The following is a 24,000-nucleotide window of genomic DNA, read 5'->3' on the forward strand; positions in this document are numbered from 1 at the left end:
TTCATCTCCCTCCCTATTGTTATTGCTTAAAAATCAATGCATTAAAACATTCTACATTTTATTTATTTTTTACTACTCTTAAAGATTTGAAATGACACAATTGTTTTTTAATGATGCTTTTAATCTGTCGGCTGTGTTTTCTGTTTCCGCTGGCAGTGAATGCATCATGTGGACGTTTTCGAAGCGTCATCCAATCGCTGCTCGGAGGGGCGTGGCTAAATAAACTTGGAGACCCTTGCCCTTGCTGGCTGTGGCACTGGAGTCTCTCATTCATTCAATAAACCCGTTCAGCCGTCATGTTTCCTCGTTCTGGACACACTGAGACGCTCACACACCTGCTGAAACCTGAACTGTTCTGCACGAGACCACGCGCTGTCTGTCGCCTCTCCGCTGCCCTTAAATCCATCGATAACCTTTTTTATATAAGTGTTTTAGTTTAGCCCTGACGGCTGTGACAGCTGTCATGCGTCAGAGACACCGCTTTGATCTCAAATGTGATGCATAAATATTATTAACTCAACTGTCAAAGTGTGTATTTGCATATTTTGTTTTTTCTCCCGTTGACAAGAGAGAACAAAGAGAAGCTGTCCACATGTCCCTGCCACAGGGCCCCCAGCTCAGCTCCAAATTTCATTGGCTACACTTTTATATCATTCGACCTATCGCGTAGGACTCACTGAGGAAACCCTAACATCGGGTTCTGTGATTGGCCTAGACGTTTGGCGCCTCTTGAATCCGCCGCAGCCGTAGTGGGCGGTGAGGCGGAGGACCAGTTTGAACAGAGTCGCTGTTGCCTAGGCGGAAACATTGAAATCCAAATAACTTTTTACAAGCAGGCTGACACCAAACTGTCCCTCATAGACGCACAGTTTCTGTGTCCTAACCAGCCTTGGAGCGAAGGAGCCGATGTGAGTTATTTCATTTACCGGCTCTGGGTGCGTGAAGCCGGGTGTTGCGCGAGCTCGGTCGCTCCCTCCTCCTGAGTTAAACTGCTAGCTAGCCATCGAGCTAACGTTACAGCTAGCCGTAACACGGAGCGAGCTAATCTGCAGCACAAAGGACGACTTTGCCCGTGTTTGTCGCATCGATCCGGATCGCTCCGTTGGATGAGGCCAGAGGCTCGGGTGGAGGTGAGAGAAGCTGTCAGTGTCCGTGGCTGTGTTCACGGTGCTTTTGTTGTGGGCTGCTCTTTGTGCTCTTGGGCGCCTCAATCTTTGTTAACTCGCCAACTGTTAGCTAGCTCGCCGGGGTACCGTGCCAATTCTTGTATCCCCGTAAATATTGACTAGCTTATAAAGAAGCCGTCATTTTTTTTAAATGACTCGGAGGAGGGTAATCATTCCGATGGATCCACCGTCCACTCGTGTTTTGGGACCTTTGTGAGCATGTTTCAGGGCTAAGGGGAAGCACATTTTGAGGGGAGCCAAACTTGGCACGACATCCGCAAGCTATCGTTAGCTCGAAGCTAGCTCACAGAAAAAGGCTGGTACAGTTTTTTGATGTATAATTTTTAGTACCTCTCATTTAATTTTCTTTCGTTTTTTGTTCAAGCTTTTGAGGGTTTTATTGTGAAACTGGGGCTGGAGGTGGTGGTAAAAGTAAGTGTCACCTTAAGTTAGGCGATTGTCACATTGATTAAAGTAAAAAAGCTTCCCTCTTGTTTGCCTAGAAGCCTTGCGGGGGCGATATTCAACCACTTCCCTCACCATAAAACTCATAACATCGCCTAGAGCAAAAAGAATAGAAGTTTGTGCCGCTTACACATGACAGGAAGCTTGAGTTTCACCTGTTAGTCAAAAGTCATCTTGAGTCATGTGGCAGGTTTTGGATAGAGCCCTTCATCTTGAAGGTCAAATGTTTGCAGCGATTTATTTAAGTCAGGACTTTGACTAGGCTGCTCCAAAACATGCATTTGGGGTTTTTTGAACCATTCATGATCATCATGATCATTTATATAGCACTTTAACAACACACCAAAGTGCTGAACAATACAATAATAATAATATAGAAACTTGGCAAGACAATAAAATGAATAAAAGTGTCAGTCACCCACAGAGTTAAAAGCCAGAGATTAAAAATAGGTCTTCGATCTGGACTGAAAAACCATGTGAAGAGGAAGATTGTTCCAAAGCAACAGAGGTGGGCTTGCTGGTGTGTTGGATCATTGTTCTGCTGCATAAACTAAGTGTCCTTCTCCTCCAGGATTTTCTGATTAATTATGGCAAGTTGTCCAGGTCCTAAAGCAGCCCCAGACCATCATTAATACTGCCACCTTGTTTGAATATTGATAAGATGTTCTTTTGATGATGTGCTGTTAGTTTGATGACAGATGTAACGGGAATCAAAGTTCTGCTTTTGTCTCATCAGTCCAGAATATTTTCATGAATTCTGAGCTCACCAGAGACAAGTGACGCCTGCAGTTCTTTAGATGTTGTTCTGTTTTGTTTTTTTGGTTTTTTTCCTGTGACAACCTGGGTGAGCTGCCAAGTAATTTGGAATAATTTTGGTGGGCCATGCACTCCTGGGAAAGTTCACTGCTGTTCCAAGTTTTCTCCATTTGTGGGTAATGGCTCTTACTGTTCTCGTGAGTCCCAAAGCATTAGAAATTTGTATTCTTTTCCAGACTGGTAGATGTCAGTGACTTTGTTTTGCTGCTGTGTCTCTAGACTGTAGCGTGATGTGTTGCTTTTGGAGATCTTTATCCTCCTTCACTTTGACAAACAGGTTCTGTTTAAGTGATTTCTTGACTCAGGTTTGGGTGTGGCTAGTGAAAGTGATTGGGACTTTCCAAGAAATGTGATTATTCCCAGTTTGTTCATGACTTACAAGGGGGGCAGTTACCTTTTCTGTTCTGAGGTCAGGTAATATGAAATTTGAAATTATTTTTGTAAAACGCAGAGTTCACATTCTCTGGAACAAGAAGGGAGAGGAAGCATTCGGTTTGTCATCAGTTCAAAGTCTGCTTCCATGATGATGTGGGAGTCCACTCGTGCCTATGAAACTAGAAATATGAACGCTGAGTCCGGTGCTGAAGTGGCCTGCCTGCAGTCCAGACCTTTCTCACCATAATTCATGCTCAACGTTTGGAGGATAATGAACCAAACAACACAACAAAGAACATCCAGACCTGTTGAGCAGCTAGATTCCTTTGACAGGAATGGGAAAACATTCCTCTCCAGAAAGTCCAGCAGCTGCTCTCCTCAATTCTCAGACATTTACAGGCTGATTAGAAGATACTTTTATAGCATTGTTGGTGATTTTTTTTCCCCCTCACATCTGTACAGGAAAACCAAGCACAGTTTACCAATCTCGGTATATCCATACTAAGGTTGGGCGATATGTCACAATTTTCCAATCGTCAGTCCAACAATCACTGATGGGCGATATATTCGCGCATGTGCACACTTTTTGATGGGCGGGGCAAAGTAATCATGCATGAACTGATTTGTGTGTTTACAACACAGAATAAGTCCAAACATGGACAAACTAGTTTCCCAAAAAAACGCTGTCAGCGTTAACACGGCTTGAACGCGGTCATCACAATTACAATCGTTAACGCTCCCAACACATCTGGAGCGCAGAATGAACAAAATTGGGACAAACTGCCGAAATGCGTTGACGGGGACATTTCAGGGATTTTGACTCAGTCTGGGATCCAGATGGGTTAATTGTTAATCGTGTTAGTCATGTTGACGGCGTGTTAGCGCTCACAGCACAAAAAATATAAAGTCACCATTCTGGGATTTCTTTGGCTTTAAACCAGATGAAAGAGGTAAACCTAAGGATGTAACCAAAGCGGTGTGCTGCAGACGTATAGTGTGAGCAAAGTACTCAAGCACGACTAACTTGCATGAGCATGTACGTGTCCACCATCCGGCTGACTATGCTAGGCTATCACCAGCTTCTGCAGCTCCATCAACAAGCATTTGGGCGCACTCTGAGGTGGGGGCATTTGCTCGCAGATGAAAGAGGGTGCGGTTAAAACGGCGCTATTATTTATTCATTTTTTTGCTGTTGACTGCTTCTATTAGCTCCATCATTATTAGCAAACTTACTCATGGGTAAATAAATAAATGGCTCTTGTAAAAACTTGGATCTGGTGCCCACTGAGGCTGAGCCCATCGTCAATAGTCCATATATTCGTCCAATCACCCAACCCTAATCCGTACGGGATTAAATTGACTCAGTGATAGTCTTGCTCCATTTTGTGCGCAAATCCAACCCTTAAATAAGGTTATAATCGCCTGTTTAGATACTGATTATATGCATTACTGAGACGGTGCCTAATAATCTCTCCACGTTTTAAATACTAATAAGACACAGCAGTGAGTTTACTGTGTGAACATCCCAGCACATTTAACTTGTCCAAAGGGGCTTCAGTGTATCTCTCTTTATTTTCTGTGCTGTGAAATGTGTCAGGCCGGTTCAGTCGTCCACATCTCCATGACGGCCGTCTGTCACGTCTAATCTGAAGTGTGAGGTTTGAGTCAGAGACTCACGGTTACTGACTGACTGCCGGGCAGCAGATGGATCGACAGACGACTGCTGTCATTCACACACAGTCATTAAAAGAAAGGATGAGAACGAGGACTTGGCAGAGGAGGTGCGAGGAAGTAATCCACCTGTGCTTGAATCTCTCCGGGGTTGGCACTTGAATGGTAACGTGAGATTGAACAGAAGGCATTTGAATGCTGGCAGCGAGGTTTCAGACGTTTGATTTGCAGCATATCATTTTTACATCAGCTGTTGAAAGAAAAGAAAATCAGAGGTTGGCTCTGATTGTTGGACGTGAGGTGAAGTTTATTATCTTAACAAATGTATGTTTGGTTTGCATGTCTGGGGCACCAGATCCAAGTTTGGGTTGTGCCAAGAGGAACATTTTATGCCTAAATTATTAAATTAAATAGATAAAGTGTTTTGGCCCTACAGTCCAGTCAAGAAAAGTGTGAAAATATGAGACCTGAAGGTGTCGTGTTCAGGATCCCTAATCTCTTCCTGTCTGGCTGCAGGTGAATCATGGTGCTGACTGGGAAGCGTTCGGAGAAAGGCCCCGCCTGCTGGAAGAGGAGGGTGAAGTCTGAGTACATGAGGCTTCGGCAGCTGAAACGCTTCAGACGGGCTGACGAGGTCAAGGTTCGTTTACGCACTCACACACAGACACACACAGCAGCATTCATGCTGCAGTTATTAAGAGAAGTTGGGTCTGTTTGACTATAGTTTTTATTTTTTTTAAGAGCACTAGCTGAGGTTGTTTTGGGGTAAAGAACAGATTTATTTATTCGCCCAAAGTTTTTAATCATGAAAGTGGAAACAGGAAGTGTCCCACGGTGTTTGGGCCGGTGATTGCTTTGACTGATTAGACCAGCCGGGGCTGTAAACTCTTTGATTGGCTCTCTGAGAGTTGTCCTATAAATGGTGTTAAAATGGAGAAGAGATGGTTATCAGGAGTCTGATGGATGACGGTGCTTTTGTCTCACTACGTAACGTTTTCAGTACTTTAAGTTGTTTTCACAGCAGCAGTTTCTCACAGATTTAGGTCTCGTTAGTGACGTTATGGCTCCTTTAACCTTTTTCCGTCAGAAATGAAAACTAAAGCTGATCCAAATTAAAGTTTACGTAGCTGAAGGTCCATATAAAGGCTTCAGCACGTGCTGTTTATTTGCTAAAATGGTCACCTGGCTCACCTGCACAGGTACGATCTCTGCGGGTGGTAACACTGAGGGAGAGTGAAGCTGGCCCTGTGTTTTGTTCTGTGCACTGATATAAATTTCCTTTAACTCTCACAGAGCATGTTCAACAGCAACCGTCAGAAAATCATGGAGCGAACTGACATTTTGAACCAGGAGTGGAAAACCCGGCGAATCCAGCCCGTTCACATCATGACGTCGGTCAGCTCCTTACGAGGGACTCGAGAGGTGAGCGGTTGATACTGGTATCAAAAATAAAAATACTCTAAAGGCTCAGAGGGCGGTGTCCTGACTGTAACGCACGCTTCCTCTGCAGTGCACCGTGGAGAGCGGCTTCTCCGAGTTCCCTCGACAGGTCATCCCCCTGAAGACTCTGAACGCCGTGGCCTCGGTCCCGGTCATGTACTCCTGGTCGCCACTACAGCAAAACTTCATGGTGCGTACAAAGCTTTAAAAGCTGCACTTTGTGAACAGCTGAGGCTGGGATTCAGGACAGTATACTACAGTCACAGGTGGCTGAGAAGCTGTGTGTGTGACGTTTCTGGGTTTCCTCCTGCAGGTGGAGGATGAGACGGTGCTCCATAACATTCCCTACATGGGAGACGAGATCCTCGACCAGGACGGGACTTTCATCGAAGAGCTCATCAAGAACTATGACGGCAAAGTCCACGGAGACAGAGGTGAGGGTCAGTGGGCGCAGGAGCAAATGGTTTGAGAGCCAAAGTAGTAATTAATGAAACTTCATCTGATAATCAGTCTGAAGGCAGCAAAAACAGTTACTGAAATGTGACTAATCAGCTGATGGATCAGAGCCGACCCCATGGGTTCTCCAGGGTTAATATAAAGAGCAGAAAAATGGTTTAAAAACGACTGTACGGCGGCAGTTTATCAGAACAAGAACAAGACAATAATTTCGAGTCGTACATGAACACAGGAGCCTCTAACTTTTCAGCGTTTTTTGTTGTGTTTGCATTTTTTAACAGCTCATTTGCAGGATCTAGACCTAGCATGGCAACAGGAAAAACCATTTGAAATGCTGGCGTGTCTCCTCTCTGTTAGCATTAAGCTGCTTCCATAAACATATGGGTCATTTTGTTGAAGCAAAGTGTCTGTCAGGGTGGATGTTTGGCTTCTGGAGCCTCGTTAGCATTAGCCACCTTTTTCCTGAGAGCTCAACCTGCTGGAACCATACGATGGATTTTTCTGGCAATACTTTATTTCTTCAGGTAGTCGGTCATCTGTAGCATGTGTTAGCTGTGGTGTGTTAAACTTTGTGCACAGACGATGGATTTTTTTCCTTCCTTTTCGTATGCACTCATTTCCCTATGAAAATGAGTTGCTACCAAGCATTGGTGCAGAAAATAAATATTTTGTGCGTAACATTGTGTGCAGTCACGGTGCCACTGCTCTGAGGAACAAAGTTGTTTTGGAATCAACATTTCACTTTTCATTCAGACTCGAAACAAATGTGCCGGTCAGAGTTTTCTATTAGGAATAAAAACAAAACTGAATTCAGGAAGTCTAGTAATGAACTTTTTCCACAATTACCTTCTGTAATCAGTTTTGGTTGTTTTCCATTACGATTGAGTATCACTTAATGTGACAGATCGTTGCAGCTGAAAGTCCTGTGCTGCTCGGTGCTCGCATGGCTTCTTGTCAAACTCGGGCTCCTGTGTGGGCGTGCTCCAAAGTTTCTGAAAGAGAGATTTCTGAGTATGTGGGACAGAAAAAAACTAGCAGAGATTAAACGTTTAATCAAAACTCTGCACAGCAGTTTGTAATGTGAGAGCTGATGCAGCACAGCTGTTTGCTGTCCTCCCTCAACATCTGAGAGAAACCGCAAAACCAGGAATGTGAACGTGCTCGTGTGGTTGGTCAGTGTGGTGTCTCATCAGGAAAACAGTGCGATGAATATTTGCTTTGTATCGTCGTCTCAGTAGAAAGAGAAACGGCTCCTCTGCTGCTCTGTAAAACTATCTATCCTGTGTGTTGTGTTTTGCAGAGTGTGGCTTCATCAACGACGAGATCTTCGTCGAGTTGGTCAACGCTCTGGCACAGTACAGTGACAACGAGGATGATGAGGAGGAGGAAGAGCAGGACTTTAAAGTGGACAAGATGGACGTGTGTGATGGCAAAGAGCACCCAGAGGAGCCCCGCAAGGATGGGCTTGTTAACAATGAGAGTAAGTCCTGAGATGTTGGAGCTGTACTGCAGTTAGAAACGTGTAATAACCAATGAAGACGTGTTTGTGCTGACCTGCTGTAAGGGGGTAGCATTCACGCTGGTCCAGCTGACAGTTTTGTGTCCTGATGGAAAGCGTGTGTGTGTCGTCTCCAGGCCGAACCAACAATGACACCAGCAAGAAGTTTCCCTCTGACAAGATTTTTGAGGCCATCTCCTCCATGTTCCCCGACAAGGGCTCCCCCGAGGAGCTCAAAGAAAAGTCAGTGGGTTTGTTTGTGTGCGAGTGAGTCAGTACTGTGACGATAACAGAGGAACTGATTCTAATATGTGTCATGAAAGAAGGTCAAAGAATTTATCCATGAACATAAAAAGCACCTGGTTTCAAGTTGATCTCCTCTCGAGAGATTTCAAGAAGTCCTGTTTTGGCGCTTTGGTCAGATGGGACGAGGCGATGACTTTAAAGGGCGTATTGACAGCAGGTGATCTCACTGGTGTTTGGAACTCAAAGTCCAGTTGGTGCTGAGATTGCTGCATGTTGTGTCACTGGAGACGATGAATCCAGTCATTGCTCAGATGGACTCAGGCGTGATGTTGTCCTGGTGGTTGTTAATTTTGCCAGAACGTCAGATGTGTGCTTCCTACAGCCGCCTCATGTGTGAGCTAAAGAGGACACACACACACACAGATGAGTGCTAATGTTGAGACAAACTGATGATGGCGTGCATCATTAAAGGCGATGCACGTTTTTGTACGAGGAAACCTCAGGACAGGTCTGATTTCAGACTGTTTATGTCTTGGAAGCCTTTCAGGACCACTTTGATTCATTCTGTAAACACACAGACGTCATGAGCTGCTTTTAAAAAGATTTATCAGTAATACTGATGTTGTTCAGGATGATCCAGTATTTAAAATAACTGTTTAGCTGATGGTCTGTTCCATATCTTCTGTTTGTTTACTTGAATGTTGTTTATTTACTGTTCATGCCTCAGCAAACAGACTTTGAATTATAACAACATTAACCTGTTCTTAAGTGTTTAAAATGTTGATTATGATGTAAAATATATACAAAATATAAGAGCAGCAGTTGGTCTTATACGTACTTTAAAATATTTGTACAATACTAAACTCGAGATTTGACTTAATTTCAATTTAATACTTCAAGACTTACCACAGAACCAAATCCACCAGAGCTTATATTTTACATGCTGTGGAGCCATTTTTGGGAGCATTTCAAGTTGCTATACCTCAGTACAACCGTTATAACCAGATTCTAATAATATGATTGCACTAAGTCCATAGCAACTACAAAAATAGCCAAAAAGTGCAATGAACTACAAAAAATTGAAAATCATTTTTACTTTTTTTTTTAAACACATATTTCTTGTTAGAGAAAATTTTGCTATCCAAAAAGGTTGTACAAAATAGTTTCCAACCACAGGAAATGTGTTTTGAGTGTCTTCATAGTTTTATTTTTGAGCTACACCAATTTTTATATACTGCAGGAAAAAGGAAATTTAATATAATAATGCAAATTTGCAAAAAAAAAAGCAGCATGTGCATCAAAACAAACTATTTCCAGAACTCTTTGGCCTTCTAATCATCCCAGAAACTACACAGAAAATCACCAGTATAGGCTTATAAGGCTCTGAAGGGGGAAACTGGCATAAGTTGTAAGTACAGTTCCTCCAGTTTCATATGCAAAACCATTATTGTGCTAGCTTACGTGGTCGCAGTGCTACCGCTTTAAAAAGAGTCGCACAAAATGAGCGGCCATAAAGGGTTAAACGCATCACGTTAATTTGGATCAGTTCATAAATATAAAATCATTTTTAAGAAACATTTAAACCTCGTGCATGTGTTAGCTGGAGCATTAGTGCAGACTGGAGTCAGGCTCTTTTGTTTTGACCCACTTGGTACTAAACCAGAATATTTAGTGGCTGAACTTTGACTCACAGCTCCTCTGTTGTTGTGACAGCAAATCTCACAAAGTGTGTGTGTGTGTGTGTGTGTGTGTGCACTGTACTGCATTCATCGGTGTCTCTGCAGAGCTGTGGAGTACTTTAATAAACTTAATATCAACATCTGTTTAGGGCTGAACGATTATGGAAAATAATCTAATTGCGATTTTTTGCCCCAATATTGCGATTGCGATGTGATATGCGATTATTTTTTAAGGTCTTTGTCTTCTGTATTATTAAACAAAGACAAGCAATACATCATATAGTTTGGCCAATACTATATTACATTAATTTTAAACTGTTCTTTCCTGGAAGACAGACCTCTGTTATGATGACATGAGGTGATGCATGAATTGATGACTGACATTTTTATTTAACTTCTTCAATCACAACAGTATATTTGAACATACACAATAGTTTATTTTTAGCTTACAAACATCTGAGCATAAAGTGCTGACAAGGAACCCTGGTGTAAACATTAAAATGAAAGTCAGTACAATGTGCAGATTGCAGAAATATACATAAACAAAATCAGTGGCTTTACCACACTCAGTTTTTCGACATCTGTGAACTACTAGACAGTCATTCAATTAAAAAATAATATTAAATAAATAAAACTAATAAATAAAAAATACACACATCTTACTGATCTCTGCAGTCAGTAACATTACACATAAAGTGCAAACATAATAGCAATTGTATAAACACACACACAAACACGCCTTTAAAGTTTAAAGGCGTGAAATTGGACGGTCTAGTTCTGATTAGCGTCACCGCTGTCTCGGTGGAGTTTAATAAACTCGGCCGTCTGCTTCTTGCTATCTAAAATATAACCAGACACTGGTGTAAATTCTCGACTGTCTCATACTTCTGTTTAATAAGTTTTCTGTTTGACGTTTAGTCAGCTGTGTGAAAACCAAGGAGGAACCCACCCGGGGGATTAATAAAGTTTTATTTTATCTAATCTAATAACTTTAATCTCAGCCAAACCGATTTACTCACGAACAAACAAAACACTGAAAAAAGCCCAACAATAACATTTTTAGGTTGTCTAAGTGACTTATATATCACGTTTAACCCGAGCAGCGAAACTCCGCGGTGATCTGAAAATGATGTGCCGGGAGTTGTGCCGTTCTCGGCCGCATCAGTAACCCTCGAGCTCCCGGCTAGCTGTCGAGCTGGTGGGTAGCAGACGCCTCTGAAAACGTCGAAGCACTTTTGCAAATATGGGATATCTTGATAAACCGAGCAGATATTTGATGTTTACACAACTACTTTCTCGCCTGAAAATATGTTAAAAGTTTATTTTGTGACCCAGAAAGATTAGTATGAGTAATTTTAAAACTTAGTAGCGGCCGCCATTGCTGGAAACTGGAGTTTGGCTGGGCCGCGCTATGAATTCTGGGATATGGTAGTAATTTGGACAGCCTTCGGCGCGTCGCTGTGACGTAATCGGTCTACAAATGCGGCCTCAGGAGGATGCAGCCCATGAATTTGGACATGTCCAGAGTATAATCGCAGCCTTTGCGGTTAGAAAATTGCACTTGATCATGTCGCGATATTATCGCAAATGCGATATCGTTCAGCCCTACATCTGTTCATGTTAAATGTTATAGGAGGCGAGGGGGGCGGGTTTAAATCTGCTGTTTTGGTTTATGGATTTATATCTTTAATCTGACAGACTTTAGTTCTTGTGGGTGTGACTCTTAAATCCATTGTTACACAACACCAGGTGTTTCCTGTTTACGTTCAGGTCTGTGTTGTGAGACAGTGTTACAGCACAGAGCAGCTTTACAGTAACAAACTGATGGGATGTTTTAACCTGATAACTCAGTGATGCGTGTTTGTCTCACTGCGTTCATCTGACTTAAGTAAATTTGATCTCTCTCGTGTGCGTGTTTGTATTCGCAGGTACAAGGAGCTGACTGAGCAGCAGCTGCCCGGCGCCCTGCCGCCTGAATGCACGCCGAACATCGACGGTCCGAACGCTCGCTCCGTGCAGCGCGAGCAGAGCCTGCACTCCTTCCACACTCTGTTCTGCAGACGCTGCTTCAAATACGACTGCTTCCTCCACCGTTAGTGCACAATAAATACACTTCACAGCAGTTCCTGGTTATACAGGCTGGACTGCTACCTCAGAGATCTGTGTAACTGTCACTGTGATGTGGTCACATCAGCCTGCAGAGTGACGTTATCACATCTGCAGCTCACCTTCATCAGTACTAATCAAACTTTCTCTGATATGTTCCCACCTGAAAACCAAGAAGTTCACTCTGTTCCCCAAAAGTTATCAAACCTTATCTTTGGAGTTTTAATGAAATAAGAACTCTAACCTCACATTAACTCATAGTCCAGCCAGTTTTAAGAGTCTTGGGTATAAAAATGGCCTCAAAGCTTTCCATTAAAAACCTGACAGTCATAAAATAACTTGTGGTAATGATTCCTTTAGTTTGATCGTGTCAGTAAAGTAAAGAATAAAACATCACATCCTAAAAAGACTCTGCTCGACTCTGTGCTGATGGTGTTATAAACGCTGCTCGACACGTCATGTGATCGACGCTGAAACGCCAGCAGCTTTTTTTGATATTGGCACCAACCTGAGTTTGTTTTTGTTGGCAGTGTTTGCATCATATAAAATCTTTAAAGGTCGGAGTCTTTGCTTGTTTGACAGATGAGGCTGTTGAATTCCTAGAAGCACTCATCTCTCTCTCTCGTGTCTCTTAGCTTTCCATGCAACTCCCAACACGTACAAGCGCAAGAACTTGGAGAACCTGGTGGACAAAAACCCGTGTGGCATCGACTGCTACATGGACCTGGTGCAGGCGAGTCGCTGCTTTTCTTTTAAACTGAAACAGAAAAGTTATAAAATATATTAACACTCTTCCTGTTGCTTCCTCAGGACGGCATGATGAGGGAGTACGCCACAGGCGTGGGAACCGAGCGGGCAAAGACGCCCTCCAAGCGTAACGGGGGCCGGCGCCGCGGTCGGCTGCCCAACAGCAACAGTAACAGCCGGCCCAGCACCCCCACGGTGTCCTCTGAAACCAAAGACACGGACAGCGACCGCGAGGGCAGCAAAGAGGACGAGCGAGACAACGACAAAGACGACGAGGACAAGAAGGACGAGACCACCAGCAGCTCAGGTGCAGACGGGCGGTTATTACAGACGGTAGAAGTTCAATGTTAACAGGGTTACAGACGTCCGTCTGCAGAGAAGACGCAGAGTCTCTGTTTGTCCATCAAACCTAACAGAAACGTTTCTGCCTGTGAAGCGCAGGCTTCAGAGCAGCGATGACCTCAGAGAGTCAATGAATCTGCCGACGCAGCAACAGTTCTGTTTATTTTCATGAAGCTATTAAAAAGCTGACATCACATCTCCTCCCTCGCTGTTCTAATTACAGCTCTGATGGGACATTAAGACTTCTGTTATGTCCCTTATTGTCTTTAATAGATCTTTGAAGGAATTGGCAGCAGAATTTAACGCTGGAGCACACAGAGACAGCCAGAGAACCTCAAACTTGATCTCTCAGGAATTCTTTTTCCTGGGAAGTTAAAGTTATTTCCTCTGAGGAGGGCGATTCCCAAACAGCAGGCACATTCATTTGATGCTAATTTAGGACTTTGGATAAATAAAAACCACCAGCTGGAGTGATGTCTGTTTCTGAGCCCCTTTTAAACAAAGACTGTAACATTGCTGCTTCATCAAGACTTTAAAACTGTGATTAGCCCAGACTGTAGAAGAGATCCTGCTGCTCCTGTGAGGCTCTTTGAGTCGAGCATCTCTTCATCCGTGCAGTAACCTGCACCGTGCCTGCGGTTCACCGATGAGAGGCTGAACGCTGGAGCGATGCTCTTGGTACCAGCTGGGTCTTCCCCTCTGCATGCAGCCCCCTTGTTGTGGGAGGTTTGTTTGACAGCACAGATGATTGTTTGCACTTCAAAGCTGCTGCAGATAAAGTCACAAACACGCGATGTAAACAGCAGACGTGACGACAATAACGGCCTGGAGTTCATACAACGTTATGACACTCTCACTCTTTTCCTTCCTTCCTGTCGTTACTGCACAAACTAGTTTGCAAGCAAAGCAACAGGCAGCAGCAGTGAGTCTTCATACAGTGCAGGCACACGTGGTCATGTGACGCTTGTACTTCAATCATATTGGTGCACGGAGACATTTGAAGTTATTTAAATTTAGGCTCAAAGAGATCGATTTGACCAGGAGTCACTGTGACATCAAATCAAATCACTTTTATTGTCACATCACATGTGCAGGCACACTGGCACAGCACATGCGAGTGAAATTCTTGTGTGCGAGCCCCACAAGCAACAGAGATGTGCAAACACAACAACACAAACGAGCAAAATACAAGAATGGCCAACCTGAAACTAATAAATATATGTACAATATATAATAGTGTATGCATTTCTGGATGTGTATACTAAATATTTTCCTGTGTGTGTATACACATTTTTACAAATTAAATAGTAAAAAAAAAAAAAAAAAATAATAATAATAAAATATATAAAATATACAGAGTTGAATATGTGCAAAACAGTGGCATTTATATACAGTGTGGAGTGCATAATGTTGAAGTTCCAGTAGTGAAGCTGAGGTGTCTATGACGTGTTCAGCAGTCTGATGGCCTGATGGAAGAAGCTGTCTCTCAGTCTGCTGGTTCGGGACCGGATGCTGCAGAACCTCCTTCCTGATGGAAGCAGTCTGAACAGTTTATGGCTGGGGTGACTGGAGTCCTTGATGATCCTCCCCGCTTTCCTCAGGCAGCGCTTCCTGTAGATGTCTTGGAGGGAGGGAAGCTCACCTCCAATTATCCGTTCAGAGCACCGCACTACTCGCTGGAGAGCTTTGCAGTTGTAGGCGGTGCTGTTGCCATACCAGGTGGTGATGCATCCAGTGAGGATGCTCTCAATGGCACAGTGATAGAAGGTCCTGAGGATGCGGGGGCTCATGCCGAATCTTTTCAGTCTCCTGAGAAAGAAGAGGCGCTGCTGCGCCTTCTTCACTGTTTTGTTTGTGTGTACTGACCACGTAAGATCCTCAGCCAGATGTACTCCAAGGAACCGGAAGCTGCTCACTCTCTCCACAGCAGCGCCGTTGATGGTGATGGGGGTGTGTACTTCTCTGCACCTCCGGAAGTCCACTATCAACTCCTTTGTCTTTGCGACGTTGAGGGTGAGATGGTTGTCTTGACACCAGTGGGTCAGGGCGCTGACCTCCTCCCTGTAAGCCGTCTCATCACCGTTGGTGATAAGACCCACCACTGTAGTGTCGTCCGCAAACTTCACAATGATGTTGGAGCTGTTAGTGGCTGTGCAGTCGTAGGTGTAGAGTGAGTACAGGAGAGGGCTCAGTACACACCCCTGTGGAGCACCAGTGTTCAGTGTGATGGGGGATGAGGTGATGCTGCCCAGTCTGACCACTTGGCGTCTGTCAGACAGGAAGCTAAGGATCCAGCTGCAGAGGGAGCTGCTCAGTCCTAGATCCTGCAGTTTCCTGTCCAGCTTCGAGGGAACGATGGTATTGAATGCTGAGCTGTAATCTACAAACAGCATCCTCACATACGTGTCTCTCTTCTCCAGGTGTGACAGGGCAGTGTGTAGTGTCAGGGCTATGCCATCATCAGTGGACCTGTTGTGGCGGTATGCGAACTGTAGAGGGTCCAGTGAGTCGGGTAGTGCAGAGCAGATGAAGTCCCTGACCAGCTTCTCGAAGCATTTGCTTACGATGGGGGTCAGGGCTACAGGTCGCCAGTCGTTCAATGAGGAGATGGTGGAGGATTTGGGTACAGGGACGATGGTGGCCATTTTGAAGCAGGCTGGGACTACAGACAGAGAGAGGGAAAGGTTGAAGATGTGTGTGAACACTCCAGCCAGCTGAGCCGCGCATGACCTGAGGACGCGGCCGGGAATCCCGTCCGGACCAGTAGCTTTGCGTACGTTCACCTTCCTGAAGCACCTCGCACATCCTCCTCAGACACAGTGTGCGCACTGACGTCATCCGCGGTGCGCACACTGTCCGGTCTCATGGTGTTCGCTGTGTCGAATCTAGCGTAGAATACGTTTAGATCCTCACACAGAGAGGCCGTGGTCTGCGGTGTGCTGGTTTTCCCTCTAAAGTCTGTGATCGTGTTTAGTCCCTGCCACATACTCCGCGGGTTGTCAAACTGTTGCTCCACCCTGTCCCTGTACTCACGTTTGGCTGCTTTGATCGTCTTCCGGAGTTGGTAATGTGCGTGTTTGTAGTCCGATGTGTTCGCGGAGGCAAAGGCGGTGCTCCGTGCCGCGCGAACATCTCCGTTAATCCAGGGTTTTTGATTTGGGAAGGATTTGACTGTTCTGGATGGGACGACATCTTCCACGCATTTCCTGATAAATCCACAGACTGAGTCTGTGTATTCATCAGTATTCATCAGTGTTTGTAATAAGAAGCCTTTTTGTTTCATTCATGGTTTTATCTAAAGATTATTTCTCTTGGCAGTCGAACTTTAGGTTGCACTGCTCGGCTGTTTAGCTTAGATCCCTCGGAGATGTTTGTCCTTCTCAGGAAATTTAAGCGAGCTCAGTTTCAGCCATGAGACCATCGCGCTCCTTGTTTTATGACACAAACCTTTACCACTGCTGTCTGTTAGACCCTTCCCTGAAAGTAGGACCCTCGTTTATGACCTGTCAAGATCCTCACAAATGCAGGTTTATTTCCTGCGGCGTTGGAAACGTCCTCAGTGTTGATTTGATGTGTGCAGAGGGAAACTCGCGCTGTCAGACTCCCGTGAAGATGAAGCTGTCCGGTGAGGCCGAAGCGGTGGAGTGGAGCGGCGCTGAGGCGTCTCTCTTCAGAGTCCTCATTGGGACGTACTACGACAACTACTGCGCCATCGCGCGGCTCATAGGCACCAAGACCTGCAGACAGGTGAGCTGCCGGTTCATCGCACTCACCGCCATCTGTTTCAGCTCGTCTTAACTGACCCTGGCTTCACGATGACACTCGGTCTAACACGCCGTCTTTACCGGGTCCTGCAGGTTTACGAGTTCAGGGTCAAGGAGTCGGCCATCATTGCTCGCGCTCCCGCTGAAGACGAGGACACGCCGCCGAGGAAGAAGAAGAGGAAGCACAGACTGTGGGCTACTCACTGCCGCAAGATCCAGCTGAAGAAAGGTCAGAGGTCACAGCAGCACAAAAGTTTACAATAGTTTACATCTGCTGACACGTCTGTGAGATCAAGTCAAACTGGAAGTACTTTAATCCTGCTTTCTTTATAATGGTCAGCAGGGGGCGCCGTGTTACCTGTGCAGAAGCACAAACATTTTCCTCGTCTTTACTTTTTGTCATGTTTGCTCCCTTTAAAAGGAGAAATTATTCATTCATATTTGTTTTTGTTTTACGGTGTTCACACATAAAGAGTTTGTTGGTGGAAGGTTGGACAGTAAGGTTTAAACCAAAGGAAGATGGACGACTGGAAGCAAAGCTCGGGCGTTGATGCTGTTCAGAGAAATCACAAGCACACAACTCGCTCTGTTCTTAAACGCCACATCTGACCTCTTACAGATGGCTCATCCAATCACGTGTATAACTACCAGCCATGTGACCACCCCCGTCAGCCCTGCGACTCCTCGTGTCCCTGCGTCACCGCGCAAAACTTCTGTGAGAAGTTCTGCCAGTGCAGCTCGGAGTGTAAGAACTTTTATTTTGAAAAACGAAGTAACCAATCTTCTTTGAGTGTGTTTTCACTGGTTTGCTTTTCCCGTGTTTGCAGGTCAGAACCGCTTCCCGGGCTGCCGCTGCAAAGCTCAGTGTAACACCAAGCAGTGCCCCTGCTACCTGGCAGTGAGGGAGTGCGACCCCGACCTCTGCCTGACCTGCGGCGCCGCCGACCACTGGGACAGCAAGAACGTGTCCTGCAAGAACTGCTCCATCCAGAGAGGCGCCAAGAAGGTAACACGTGCAGCCTTTAATCATCGTTCACTAAAAACAAAACATTTTATTGTGAAATCAAACGTTCTAAAAGCGCCGCCTGATCTGTTCCCGTCCCTCAGCACCTCCTGCTCGCTCCGTCAGACGTGGCCGGCTGGGGCATCTTCATCAAAGAGCCGGTGCAGAAAAACGAGTTCATTTCGGAGTACTGTGGAGAGGTACGGCTGATTGATGGTGGTCGTTTAACCTGCTTTTTTAGACCTGGTTAGAAGTTGAAGAATCTTTGATCTGATGCTGCGATTCTCACTGTGGCCTCTGGTGGGCTGTGACGGTACTGCAAGAGGGCTGCCAGAGGCCATTTACATCATTGCTAAAGGAAGGTTTGGTGTCTGCAGAGGAAAACTGTATCCTGTTTTGTCTTATTTTTTAACATTGTAATGTGTTTTTGGGTGACTTCATTTACTAAAGTCAAGCTCCCCGCTGTGTGGAGCCATGTCCCAAAGGGCCGTGCACGTGCTGGAGTCACAGCTGAATAAATGTGCTCACAGCTGCGCGTTAAACGTCCAACACGTTCTGTTGCAGATCATCTCTCAGGACGAAGCCGACCGCAGAGGCAAAGTCTACGACAAATACATGTGCAGCTTCCTGTTCAACCTGAACAACGGTAAAGCACAGCACGGATAAATATATCTGTTACATCTGAGGTCTTTCTTCTTTATTTTACTGCATTCAGCTCAAACGCGTCTGATCTGCTGAATAAATGAATTCTTCCACTCTTGTTTTTGAGGATAAAGTCAGAAATGCTCTCTTCCTTCCAGACTTTGTTGTTGATGCCACGAGGAAAGGCAACAAGATCCGCTTCGCCAACCACTCGGTGAACCCGAACTGCTATGCAAAAGGTACAAAGACCATGTCGCGGGAGCTTCCTGCTGCTTCCTGCCTCTCTGTGGTAACTCTGCTTCTCCTCTCTGCAGTGATGATGGTGAACGGCGATCACAGGATCGGGATCTTTGCCAAGAGAGCCATCCAGACCGGAGAGGAGCTCTTCTTCGACTACAGGTCAGTGAAGAAAAAGTCAAATCGCTGACTGAGAGAGTCCTGAGGTTTTATCTGAGTGACGATGGAGACGAGGCTGTGATCGTGTGATCATCGCTTTTTTTTTTGGTTAACTCTGCATGAAAGTAGTTATGAAAGTAGTTTTGCTGTGTTTGTGGTTAAACAGGTCAGGGTCACATGGAGGTCTCAGCTGCAGAACAGCTCGGTTAATGTTTCAAAGTGCTTTGAACACGCCTTCATCTACATACATCACCTGCAGTCAGTGTCTCACACTCAGAGCTCTTCGTGTTGTACTTTAAATGTCTTTGTATTGGAGGATTTCTTTAGTTTTGACTCTCATACAGACGCAGCTTTTGGTCTGTGTGCAAAGGTTCTCTGTCATCCAGGTCAGGCCAGTCTAACTGTTTAAGGGTCACGTGATGACTCTGGATCTCCTCCAAGAGGTCAGGATGTTGAATAACCAGGAGTGCCGTCAGCTTTTGATGGCACTCATTCAAAAGCAGTCAGATGAGAAGTTTAGCTGCTTCAACTCGAGTCCTAAAAGTTTTCTTGGTCTGGCTTTTTTGAAACCGTGTGTGCATATCAAGATTATTATTAAAAAAAGGTCAGTTTTTCTGCTTTTGTGTCTTATTAGCATCAGAAAACATTTCAAAGGTTTGTTTCCTGTTCCTCAGGTACAGCCAGGCCGACGCTCTGAAGTACGTCGGGATCGAGCGTGAGATGGAGATCGCCTGACCGGGACTTCCTGTGTTTTTCAGTGACACAAAGGCCTTACACACACACACACACAAACAAACCACACCCTCACTTTCAGGAGACTCAGACGATTCGTCACAACGCCACAAAGCTTCAGGAAAAACAAACCGGGGATATTTGAAGCTGATATTTGTTGTTGTCTGAGTTTTTGAGAAACTTGTCATGTTTTTTATCCTTTGATTTGTCGACAAATCTTCCTCTTTGGATTCATAAATCTTCCCTCTGCTGAAAGCGCACCGACAAAAAATATATAAATATCTGTTATCTGTCTCATCTTTGAGTAAAAATGTTCTGGAGAAAAAAAGCCCGACTGTTTTTAAAAGTTCTCAGTTCAAGCTTCAGGGACCAAAATCCTCCACCAGCCACTTTCACACCGCCGACCAGACTGTTTGTACTCCTCGTGTGTGTCTGTGTGTGTGTGTGTGTGTGTGTGTGTGTGTGCGTGTCTGTGCGTGTCTGTCTGTGTGTCGTGTGAACCTGTCACTCCTCAGAGCGCCGCTTCACTGTCTGTCTGTAAATCTGGAGGTCGTTCACGAAGCAGCGTCACACTGAAACCAGCTGACCGCTAAAAACAAAGTCGATGAACAACAGGAATATTTTAAGAATAAAAGAAGCTGTACGTTAAAGATGGACACGGCTGTAGTGCAGTGGGCTGCTGGCTCTGTGAAGGCGTTTTGGTCACCGTTTAATTTTTTTTTGCTTTGTTTTTGAGCCAGAAGTGACAAAATCTGGATGAGAGGATTAACTCTTCAGTTACGAGGTTAAGGGTCGGTTGTCAGGCGGCAGGTGCACAGGTGCACCCACAGACAGGTAACTGCTGGCTAACGGTTAGTGACTGCTAACAGCACAGACGGAGCCCAGAGGCCGAGCTCGGAGGCTCAGATTAGCAGTTAGCGTCCATTCTGTAAATAGTACAGAAAGTTAAAGTTTAACACAGGTGAGTGTGGAGTGGGACGTGTAGCTCATTCTCACTGGTTTCACTGGGCTGATGTTGGGAAATGCTCAGATCAGACATCACCCTCCAGGACTGACATCAGTGTGATCTCCACTCGAGGCTCCTAAAGTGAGTCGGTCCTTTTGTTTAACTCGCCTGTTTGGATTTTCTTTAGGGTTAGAATTTGGGGGTGTGGCTTATTTAACAGGTGAGCCTGTAATTGAAGTTTGTGACCTGAACCTCTGGATCATGTTTGTGCAGTTTGGAGCTTTTTTAATGCAGTTAAAACATCTTTGTGGCTCAACTGAAGATATTAGTGCTGCTGGCATTAATTAGCAGGTATCTGTCGGAGACGCAGGTTTGCTTGAGTCGGAGCTGCTGGACACGCCCACTGAACAGCAGGTGTAGCACCTCTGACATGCTCTCGAATCCTCAGCCTCTCCCTCTGAGCACTGATGTGTTTTCAACACGATGATTAAAACCTGACGCCATCGTTCACTCGTGTCCTTAACCGCCACACTGCAGCGACTTCTGAGCATGAGTAGAAGCGGCTTTGTGGTGCTGCGGTGGCGTGCGAAGCAACCACTGTGGAGGGCGCACTGACTGTGTCCCAGCCGGGCTCTCCATCAGCGGCCGATCTGGTGCTAACGTTCATTTTTTCCAAAGGAACAAAACTAACGAGCCGAAACAAACGCGATCACCGGCGCGTCGTCACGCTGCAGACCGAGGGACTCGAACTCGTTTAAAGTCCAGATTGTTCCACTTTGTCCAGGTTCAGACGTTTATGTGCATGTTTACTAAACCAGTCGGTGATAAAAGTGACGGGACGCCGTCTCCGTGTGTCCACAGTAAGACAAACGTCTACGCGCTGCCTTCAGAGACGACTGTACAGAAAAACAAAGACGGGCAGTTCTGATGTTTAATGTTTGATCTGTAGAGAAAAACAGTTTCTTTGTAGTTCAGTGGTTTGTGTGTTAGTTACTTTAGTGTAAGTAATCCAAGGCCGTGGGTGAGATCTTCATCAGAGGCTGATGAACTGATGAAGATTCAGGTGAAACTGATAGTTTAGGCTCTCGTGATGTGATCCATCCTAAAGATGTCCTGCAGCGTGTCGTAGAGTCGCTCTTGTGGTTGTTCTTGTGCTGAATTTGCTCCAAACGAATCCCAGGCCTCGTTCTCGATCAGTCTCCGATTCCTCGCACACACCGCGACGTGAAAAGCGAGGTCCGGCGTCCGCCTCCAGCTGGACGTGACTCTGCTTTGTGACGCCGCCTCTGCTTCAGGTGCTTACGTGAAAACTAAGCCGGCCCGCTTTCCTTCAGCCAGGCACTTGACCGCAGCCGCCGGGCGAGCCTTTCAAATCTGGGCGGAGCCTCAGTTTCATGTCCGAGTGCTTTTTGACTCGGGTCGGGTTTTCCCAGCATCCTCAGCAGCGCGCTGAGGTTCCTCTGTTAATCAGGAAACAAGTCTTTTTTTTGTATTTGACTTACGCACATTTAATCAAAGTTTTCCCAGCATCCTCTCTGCCTCCTTTGAGGCGTTTTCTATCTTGTGTATACCACCTTTAACTTAAGGATGTAATCACAGCACTAACGAGCCGTCAGTGTTTCGAGCTGAAGCTGAGCTCAGCCACAGTCTGAGGTCTCTGCTTTAATTCATCTCAGTTGGATTTTGACTGTTTGAATTTGAACAGCTTAAAAAGATCGTCAGATAATTCAGTGACTTGAGTTTTACTTTGAAAAACTCTCCTTCCTCTGCACTCTCCCTGATCCTTCCTCCTCCTCTTCCTCCACAATGTGAATCTTCTCTTGTGGGAATTCTGGTGCTCGGAAAGACCCCAAAGTCTGACCAACTCGTAGCAATACCAGCCTCCCCCCTCCTCCACCTCCCTTTTCTTCACCTGTAATTTATTACAAACGTCACAGAGAGCGGAGTGTCGTCTGTAGTCGTCGGGAGACTTCAGGGCCTCTGAAACCTGGTGCTTCACTCGCAGGTTCCCACGTCGATCTGTGCGGGAACCTTTCGTGTTTTTTACTTTTACTGCTGATGCAGATGTTTGTAGCAGCTGCTTTCTAATCAATGAACAGATGTGTAAACGCTGCTGTGACTGGAGGGCTGAGGAGCGTCTCTGAACACGGAGGAGATTGGGGAGCGGTGCTCCTCGGCTCTCCCCGAACTGAAAGCTGCGGGTGTATTTTCTTTTCTTCTTCCTGTCAACAGGACCACGTCTCTCCTCTGATCACACAGGTGCTGATTTTGTAATGTTTACAGGGGTTTTTGTTGTTCAAAGTGTTGCAGATTAAAATATTATAAACTGTTCCCAGTGTCGGTTTTTTTCTTCATGTAGAATAACCTATGATCATACTCTTTAGTGGAAAGAAACACAAGTGTACATTAAACCTATAACACCACTGATGAGCAGCCTGAGAGTAGAAACACGGCACACTCTCAGATCTATGAGACTCGCTTTTATTGCTGGTGCAAATATTGAAATAATCCCAAAATAAAGATACAAAAACTTTCCTAGAACTCGTCTTTATTTAAATATCCCTGTGATTGGACAGATGCTGTTCCTGTGAACGTGTTGGCTGTCAGGTGAATGAACCCTGGGTCAGCTTATGGGTCTGATAAGACGGAAGGAAACGATGCTGGAGCCAACATGTAGTTCCAGCTTCTGATTGGTCTGTTTCAGGGTTTTAAACATGTGACTTCCTGTTGGAGTCATTGCACTCACTCACGTAGCCAGGCTCCTATGACTCAAATCCACTCAGTGACATTTCACACCCTTAATGCAGGGGTGGGGAACTCCAGGGCCGGTGTCCTGCAGGTTTTAGATAAAAGTGATTTAAATGATCTCAACATGTCTTGAAGTTGTCCAGAGGCCTGGTAATGAACATGTGATTCAGGTGTGTTGACCCAGGGTGAGATCTAAAACCTGCAGGACACCCACCCTTGAGTTCCCCACCCCTGTGTTAATGGGTAACTTGGGCTCCATTTGTTAAATATAAACCTAATTATCTGTTGACATCCCTGATAAACTGATTGTTAGCATTTAATAAATTCAAAGATCTGCAGGAACTCTGTGGAATAAAGTTTGTCAGGTTCCTTAAATGAGATGTGGAAACTCCAGTGAGGACATTTCAGTTTCAGATTTGCGTCTTTTTGTAGTAAATCTCACCTCTAATCTGCATGAAGCAGAGGAACTTGTTTCCTACTTAGTCACCACCACCCAAAGTGAAAGTCTGCTTCAGATCCGAGGTCTCAGGTTTCCCCTCACATCTTCCAGGCTGCCCAGTGTTCGAGACATCAGCCTCATTTTTGATAAACACTTTGTGGTGCTCAAAGAAATCGAGAGCCTCTAATCCCATTAAAATATCCAAAAACACTCATGTGCTTTTTTCATGCAGGGACTATTTTCTTTCTGTTGTCTACATCCGCTCAGTGTGAGCCCTTCATCACAGGTAAAACTTTAAGAGCTGCAGTTCCTCCAACGGCCGC

At 45.2% G+C, this 24,000-nt stretch overlaps 1 protein-coding gene across 1 annotated transcript; it reads left to right on the top strand.

Annotated features, from left to right (window-relative positions):
• The first annotated feature begins 236 nt into the window (after positions 1-236).
• Positions 237-22,821, top strand: ezh2 (enhancer of zeste 2 polycomb repressive complex 2 subunit). Its single transcript, XM_085287696.1, has 19 exons — positions 237-1,130; positions 5,010-5,133; positions 5,787-5,915; positions 6,004-6,123; positions 6,247-6,367; positions 7,690-7,869; positions 8,025-8,130; positions 11,741-11,904; positions 12,554-12,651; positions 12,729-12,972; positions 16,588-16,754; positions 16,865-17,000; positions 17,391-17,516; positions 17,599-17,777; positions 17,879-17,974; positions 18,339-18,420; positions 18,575-18,655; positions 18,731-18,815; positions 19,487-22,821. The coding sequence occupies exons 2-19, from the start codon at positions 5,017-5,019 to the stop codon at positions 19,545-19,547; spliced, it is 2,292 nt and encodes a 763-aa protein (XP_085143822.1). The 5' UTR covers positions 237-1,130; positions 5,010-5,016; the 3' UTR covers positions 19,548-22,821.
• The last annotated feature ends 1,179 nt before the right edge of the window (positions 22,822-24,000 follow it).

The sequence above is a fragment of the Mchenga conophoros genome, linkage group LG9 (assembly GCF_057382185.1).
Source record: "Mchenga conophoros isolate Kocher_MC1m ecotype Shallow Benthic linkage group LG9, M_conophoros_male_GT1.1, whole genome shotgun sequence".
Classification (NCBI taxonomy): domain Eukaryota; kingdom Metazoa; phylum Chordata; class Actinopteri; order Cichliformes; family Cichlidae; genus Mchenga; species Mchenga conophoros.